The sequence below is a fragment of the Culex quinquefasciatus genome, chromosome 3 (assembly GCF_015732765.1).
Source record: "Culex quinquefasciatus strain JHB chromosome 3, VPISU_Cqui_1.0_pri_paternal, whole genome shotgun sequence".
Classification (NCBI taxonomy): domain Eukaryota; kingdom Metazoa; phylum Arthropoda; class Insecta; order Diptera; family Culicidae; genus Culex; species Culex quinquefasciatus.
In genome coordinates, this window is record NC_051863.1 from 190,992,016 (window position 1) to 190,999,874 (window position 7,859).

Sequence of the window (7,859 nt, forward strand, 5' to 3'; positions counted from 1 at the left end):
GACGCGCTGTAAATTTCCCCCAACAAGAGTCGGTGTTTTATCCGGGTGTGTAACGGCGTTAAAAATGCATCCAAATGGTGTCGACATTTCAATCGACATGTCCCTTTCGTCACCCACTCCGACTCTCTCTTTCAAAAAGGTTCAAAAGGCTTTACGAGCCTCGACAAAGGCCACACACCATCAATCGTGCATAAGTTCAGTGTTGGAAGATTTCCGACTTGTTTTTTTCTCCTCTCTGGTTGTCTTGAATGTCCTGCGGCACGTGCGTTGAAGAAAGGGGTTCACCGGTCGTCGTCGCCGGGACCATTTCACAAATAATAAAAGAATCGCCCCTCACGCTCAACGCTGGCCAACTACCTAGAAGTCCTAGAACAACTTTAGAAGACTTCTTTTGGGGGTGCTCTACGAGCGTTTTCGTTGTCGTTGTTGTGTCGTTTGCGAGGGAGAGTGGAATTAAAATGAATAATAAAAAATATTGCGTCCCATGGGACGATTCAACAAGAGTGATTGCGCTCCGAGGATGACCATTTGGGTTCTTTTTTTCATTTGTTGAAGATTTCCAGGATGGAAGCGAGACCAACAGTGCATATTACTAAAAAAATGTCATTTTCCGATATGTTTGTTTGCAGATTTTTCTATGATAGTTTAGAAGTTCTGTATTTTATTTAAATATGAATCTTCTTTTTCCTGTCACAATTTGGGTACTTTGCCCATTATTTAGCCTATATGTTAGCATGTTCAGAAATCTGCATCTTCAGAAGAGGTTGTTTTTCAGATCGATTTAGTGTCTTCGGCAATGTTTCTAGTTATAGTTTGAACATTTCTAAAAAAAAGAAACACGAAGCAAATCCATTTTTTTAAATTTGCATTTTTATTACCAATAGTTGAAATCTCAAAACATTTTTTTAAGCTTTTCCGTTGTGTATACATGAAGTAGAGGATCAAAAAATGGCAACTTTTGCAGTAGGGTTTAGAATGGTGGAAAATCTTGTACCGGAGATATGATTAAAATGTTTGAAAAAATTGTGTTTTTTGGAAAAAATAAAAAAAAAATGCAACCAAAACGACTTAGGGGAAATATGCCCATTTTAAGCCTAATAAGCGGTCGTGATTAAATGATGCTGGATAATCTGGATTGTTCCTTGAAATTCAAACCAAGTACACCAACGAGTAGAGCAACTTTTTGTGAACATTTTTGTTTAATTTCACTTTTATTAAAAGTTATGCTATTCCTTTTACAAGCATTTAAAAAAAATAATTCAAAAATGCATTCTAATCAGTCGAGTGCATTGGGCAACTCCCATTTTTCTATTTTCAGCTTAGTTCTTTTTTTTTCTTCCAGCGCTCTTTTGGGTCTGCTTAGTGCTGCCAAAATTGATGAAATTTTAAGCGAACACTCACGAAAAGTAGCATTTATAGCGAAAGTTTCCTGGCAGCACTTGCTCACTCTAACAGGCGCTGCACCAGTATGTTGGTGGTGTTGGTGGCCACCCTTTGTTCTTTATTTGTCTTCTTTATTTGCCATCGCTCCTCGCTCGGTTTTCTTCAGCCTTCGATTGGAATGGGTATTCAAAATTCAAACGTCAGATGACTTTGCGCGTTTGTTTTTTTTGATGGTGCTTGCTAATTATTTACATTTTTCGGGATTATTTTTCAAGTAAATGACTAACTAATGTGCGAAAGAACATGTTGCCGGTAGTTGGAAGCAATTTTTTTTTATCTTAAGCGCTTTGAAATCGTTAGCGCTAGTGAAAAGATATTGATGGCGACTTTCGTTAAGCAGTTAACCTCTGATCTTGCGTGTGGATGTGTGTGCCACCAAAATGATGAGAAATGGTCTCGCAAAATAGAAATTATTGTCAGAAGTGCATTAAATTTGATCTTTTTGGCCAGTAAATGGCATAAATTTGCGTGCTTACTCAAGGCGGTGCTGTTGCTGGTAAGTTTAAAGCCTAAATAGTATTTTTGGAGCTTTAATCGAACATCAAACTCTCCATATGACGAAGAAAGGTGTTTGATTAGAAAGGGTACATTTCCCCTTACACATATTTTAAATAATGTGCACTGTTATCAAATTATGGGCATATTAAAGTGTAATTTTTCAAAAAAAATCAGATTTTGCAATTTAAAAACGCTGTGATAATGAAAAGCACCCCAGCAAAAAAATCCAAGTGTTGAAAAATTTAGTACAATTTTTATTTTAAAACATTTTCAACTATTATTGAATGTTGAAATTTAATGAAAAACGAGTTTTAATCAGTGTCATCTAGTACACACTCAGTTTTTCTTAAACAAGCAATACCTTGGAAGCTATTGGTACGATAATCGATTTAAATAATTTTGAAAATCAACCCAACATTTGAATAATTTCTAATTAAATGTTTTCAGTCGATTGACAAGAAGGATGCTCTAGATTCGAAAAATTCAAAATCCGATTGAACAGCGCAGAAAAAAAATAACGTTGAAAATCAAACTATAAGTTTTTAAAATATCTCTTGTTGAAAAATTAAAGCTAATTAGATAGCACTGAGAAAAACTGTTTTTTCACAAAATTTTCACTTCAAGAGCCTGTATTTCAGCAAAAGCCGACCAATCAACATTGTCGCAATAGAAAAATTGTGGAAAATTTTCTTAACTTTTCGAATATTATTTTCCATCAGTGTTTTTATATTGCAAAAAAAAAAAACACTAGAAAATATGTTTTACTTTAAACAATTAATAAAATTTTGATTTATATTTTTTTCCTAAATTTTTTTTTCAGAAAAATCTTATTAAAAATGATAAAATTTGTTGTAAAATGTTGATATTTTTTTTTCTATCTTTCCTTAACATTTTAAAGGGCAAAAAACCACGAATTTTCTACCACAACAAATCTTAGTGTTAATTTGTTTTTATTCCTTGTTGCTTTCCGCAGCATGTACGGATGTATATTTTTCGCAAGACCGGAAAATTTCATGAAAGTTTCATTTTCCGACACAGAAAATCGTTGCTGAGTTCTTATTAAATATTCGAAAATTTGACGCTTTTTACATTTATATGATGTAGACTCTACAGAAAAGATCATAACCTTCAAAGGCATTGGCATTGCTTCAACTAACTATTATTCAACAGCTAACAAGTTACGAGTGCTACTTGGGTTGATTTTGAATTTAAAAAAAAGTTCGCAGGCTTTTTTCTACAACAGTTTTTGAAAATCATTTTTTTTTTTATTTACTGACCTATGGCCTAGCTCAGAAAATGGCATTTTTAGTCATGCCGATGCAAATAATGTTTGAAGTTTATGTCCCTCGACTCTGATCAAATTCAGAGAGGGTGGAGGTGCGAGAACAACAAAAAAAAAATGAATTTAAAATACAAGCCAAGGTGGACGTTCCAATGCATCACTGAACATTGGAATTTTTCAAAAAATATTATGTTGCAATGTAATTTTATGTTGTGTGAGCAGTCGTACAAACAAAATCCGTATTAATCCGTATTAACGAACAAATTATGCAAAATGTCTTCTTTGATAATAGAAAAAGTACACATAAAGTTTCACCTAAATCAAGAATACAAAAAAAAACTGTCCCAAATCTCTGAAAATGCTGTATTAAAAATCATTTTGAATTATAAAAGATATTTCATCCGTTATTACAGTCTGTTGATCTGTAAAAATAAAAAATCATAATGTTCCAAAACGTGACAAAAGTTACGAGTGATAAGATACAAAAAATCATGTGTTATAATCTCTCTGAAATTCTTCCGCAATAAATTTCTAAAAGAAACAACACGCATGACAATCACGTCCCACTGACAAAACTGCGTCCAGAGACTTGTCAGCCTCTTCTCGTCACACTCTTCAAGCCACTTCCCTCACTTTGAAAAATCCATTGTTATTCTTCCATTTCCTGCTCCATGTTATAGTTTGACCACTCTCCCTCCTCCCTCCCCACTTGAAGCGCTCACACACGTGAAAAGCGGACCTTTTATAACCACTTTTTGGACCGTTTCCCCCCACCGATTCCAAGCCGAAGACGAACCAAAAAAAAAAGAACACCCATATTTATTGTCTACGTGGAGTGATATAACAACGGCGAACGTCGACGGGGAAAAGTTTCTTTTCCCCTTTTCTCGGCCGGGCAAAAAAAAAAAAAAAAACGATTGATGCGCGTCGAGCATCCACATTTTATTTATTTTCCGTGAGTTTTCCTTTCTTGCGACGTCGAAGAAAAGGATTTCGCTTGCTCGAAGGGAGGGAAGGCGACATAATTTAAAGCAAATAAAATTTCATTATTATTTTTACGCACCGAGCTGGAAAATGGCATTTTTGGCATCTCGCACCACCAACCGCCCTCGGAAAACTCAGACACCTTTGGCGTCCAAAGTCAACACTGAATAAAAGATGAAGTTTGGATTTTACGCGCGAGGATTGTGCGAGATTTAGTGCCGGGGTCCGGATTTCGATTCTAAAAAACTTTCTTAGCCTCCGATTGAGTGATTTGTGATTCACATGTGTGTGTGTGATTGGTTGAGGGTCATGGGTGACGTCATTCTGAGGGGGGAGAACCAACACTTACCTTTTTGCCGTCCAACTCGTGTGTGCCATGTGCTAATACTTTGTCTACGCTGGCGGGGTCACCGAAGGTGATGAAGCCGAACCCTCTGTGGAGAAAGGTGGAGAAGATTGAAAGGGATATTATTAGTTTTTGAGTTTATTCGTAAATACTGGTTATTTGATACTAAATACAATATTTAATTTTAATTAAAGACACAAGTGAACAAAATTACATCAAATAAAAAATATAGCCATTCAAAAAACATGATTCAAATCTTCAAATCTTCAAATCTTCAAATCTTCATATCTTCAAATCTTCAAATCTTCAAATCTTCAAATCTTCAAATCTTCAAATCTTCAAATCTTCAAATCTTCAAATCTTCAAATCTTCAAATCTTCAAATCTTCAAATCTTCAAATCTTCAAATCTTCAAATCTTCAAATCTTCAAATCTTCAAATCTTCAAATCTTCAAATCTTCAAATCTTCAAATCTTCAAATCTTCAAATCTTCAAATCTTCAAATCTTCAAATCTTCAAATCTTTAAATCTTCAAATCCTCAAATCTTCAAATCTTAAAATCTTTAAATCAATTTAATTATTTGAAAATTAAATTGACTGCTGTTGAAAATCTTTAAAAATAAATGTCTGATGATTCTTGTTTCATTTATTTCTTTTAATTTTTTTAGTTACTTTAATAAATGTTATTATAATTCTTATAAATAATTTCTGATAATTCATTTAAATCTTTTTATTGAATGTTAATCACAAATCTGAAAAATTGGTTTTCAAAATAAAAAGTCATTTTAAAACTTTGATCCAAGAAAAAAATTATAATTATAAAATTTTATTGACTGTCTTTCAAATTCTCTAAAATCTTAAAAAAAAAATTCACTTGCTTAAATTTGAATTAGTTTTATTTGTTAATGAATGGTAGTTTTTTTTTTTTAAGTAAAGTGATTTTTAATTAAATTCTAACATTTATTTAAGGCATGATTTTTTTTTAGTTTTTTTTATTAAAGGACTGCTACTAAAGGTTTTAATACAAACAAAAAAATCAAAAAAGTTTCAAATATAAAAAAATATTTATTATTTTTTTGTTTAATACAACTCTCAGAAAACTTAAATAAAATAAAAGTCTTTTAAATCCTCAAAAATCTGTACAACAAATCATAATATAATTACCTTATTTAATTTCAAATTCAGTTTATTTTATCAATTAGAGTGTTAATAAAGGTTTTAACAAAATGAAAATATTTATAAAAATACCGTTATTTTTATATAAAATAACATTGTTATAAAATATTGTTCAATATAAACCTCAAAAATATTCATTAAAATAAATGTTTTTTTTTTTCAATTTCCAAAAATCTTTAAAAAAAAACAAAATATCATACTTTTACAACATTTAAATTACTCTTGTTTGTTTCTGAATAGTACCTTTAAAAAAAATAACTTTTACTTAAGTTCCAACAATTCAAAACATGCAATTTGAAACATTTTTTATCAAACAGACTGTCACTAAAGTTTTTAAAATTTTCATAAATGTTAAAAATTTATTTGTAAAATTTTAATAAATGATAAAAATTTATTTGTAAAATTTTAATAAAAAATCATTTATTTAAAAATATTTGACAATATAATCCTGAAAAATATTTAATGAATACCTGAGCAGACGGTATAAACAAAATTAATAATATTTCAATAACAAATCCTGTTAAAGTAACAAAAAAGTTTTATTATTTTATCCTGAACTTCAATTTCAAGAAGAAAAAATAATAACAGGTTCTGATCAAATAAAAAGATTTGGTATTGAAGTGATATTATATTGAAAATGTTTAATAACACGCTAATAAGAGAAGATGTTAAACATTTTAAAAACTCTCCTAATAACAAGATTTGTTATTCGTTTGGTATTCTAACTAGGACATAAAATTACCATAATTTAATCGTGGTCATTTATTTGACTATGAAATGGGGTCTTTAAGCTTAAATTAATCTGATAAAATAAACTTTAAAAAGCTGTTGTTTTTTTTTTTTTAAATTGAATTGTATTCCCTTATAAAATTGATTTATTTATTGATAATTTTTGAAATGGGAATAACAAAAACTGATATTATTTTCACAGAGCGAGGAAGTCGGAGCTGACAATGACCTTTCCAAGTTGTCCAAGTCCCATAATTCAAATTCCAGTTTCTTTATTTTTTGAATTGAATATCACTTTTGAAAAACATTAATATTTTTGAAATTGAAGATAATTTTTCAAGATTAATGCTAAACTTTAATTCAAATATAGCTTAAAAAAAACATTTTTTAAAGAAAAATATCATTTTATCAAAAATATGTCATTTCTTTAATAGTCATTTTATTCAATCTTCACAATTTTGAAAAAAATCTAAATGGTATTTTCTAAATTGAATTAAACATTTATTTTAACAATTAATTACAATTAATTGGAATTATTTTTTTTTTAAATTTTGGTCTGGCGTTTTTTTTAGATGTCCAATAAACCAAATTTCCATTTTTTCTCTTTGGGTAATTTTGAGACCGCCTTGAGTCAGGGTTGTTAAAAAACACTCAAAAAACAAAAACTGAAAATTTGGTTTATTGGACCTTTAAAAAATCTCCAGAAGTGATTATTACTTTAATTCAAACATTTATATTCAAAAACATTGTAAAATCCCGTCACTACATTTTTAGCAAAAAATTATTTTTTTTTTATTATTTTAAATAGTTATCATTTATTTTCAAGTCAAATTGACTGTTTATTGATTCCTGATAATTCGTTTAAAAATCATCACTAAATCTCTAAAATTAAAAAAAAATCATTTTAAATCCTTGGAGTTAATTCTGATAGGACATTTGATTGTTTTAAATATAAATCGATTATTTTAATATTAAATTAACAATTCTCCAAAAGTGATTCTCAAAATAAAATGGAAAACTTTAATTCTATTTAATAATATGATAATATAAAATCAAACTGCAAACCAAAATTGTTAAAACAAAGCATTTGTCATCAACATTTTAAAAGGTTTAAAACTGAAAATCATTCTTCGCTCAACCTACCTGGGCCTCGAGTACAGGGGAGCGGAGGAATCAGCCAATCCCATCGCCGTCGAGCTGGAAGTGGAGGAAAATTTCGAAAAGTCGAACTTCAGCAATTTTGAATTGTTTCTGTTTTTTGTTTTGTTTTGGTAGGCATCAAGAAAAACTGAGGCATAAAATAGAAAATGGTAGTAAATTGAAAGAAGAAAGAAGGTTAAAGGTGAAGCAAATTAATATTTTAGTGTTTCGAAAATTGGAAATTGAGGAATTTAAAAAGGAT

The 7,859-nt window shown here is 30.0% G+C and overlaps 1 protein-coding gene across 2 annotated transcripts in view; it reads right to left on the reverse strand.

Annotated features, from left to right (window-relative positions):
* The window catches only part of LOC6040951 (RNA-binding protein Musashi homolog Rbp6), a 1,069,503-nt gene that overhangs the window by 535,737 nt on the left and 525,907 nt on the right, over positions 1–7,859 (reverse strand). For both annotated transcript variants that reach the window (XM_038262029.1, XM_038262028.1), the window contains exons 4-5: positions 7,601–7,654; positions 4,557–4,641 (exon numbers count right to left, since the gene is read on the reverse strand). In XM_038262029.1, the coding sequence (XP_038117957.1) occupies positions 4,557–4,641; positions 7,601–7,654 (139 nt within the window). The remainder of the gene's footprint in view (positions 1–4,556; positions 4,642–7,600; positions 7,655–7,859) is intronic.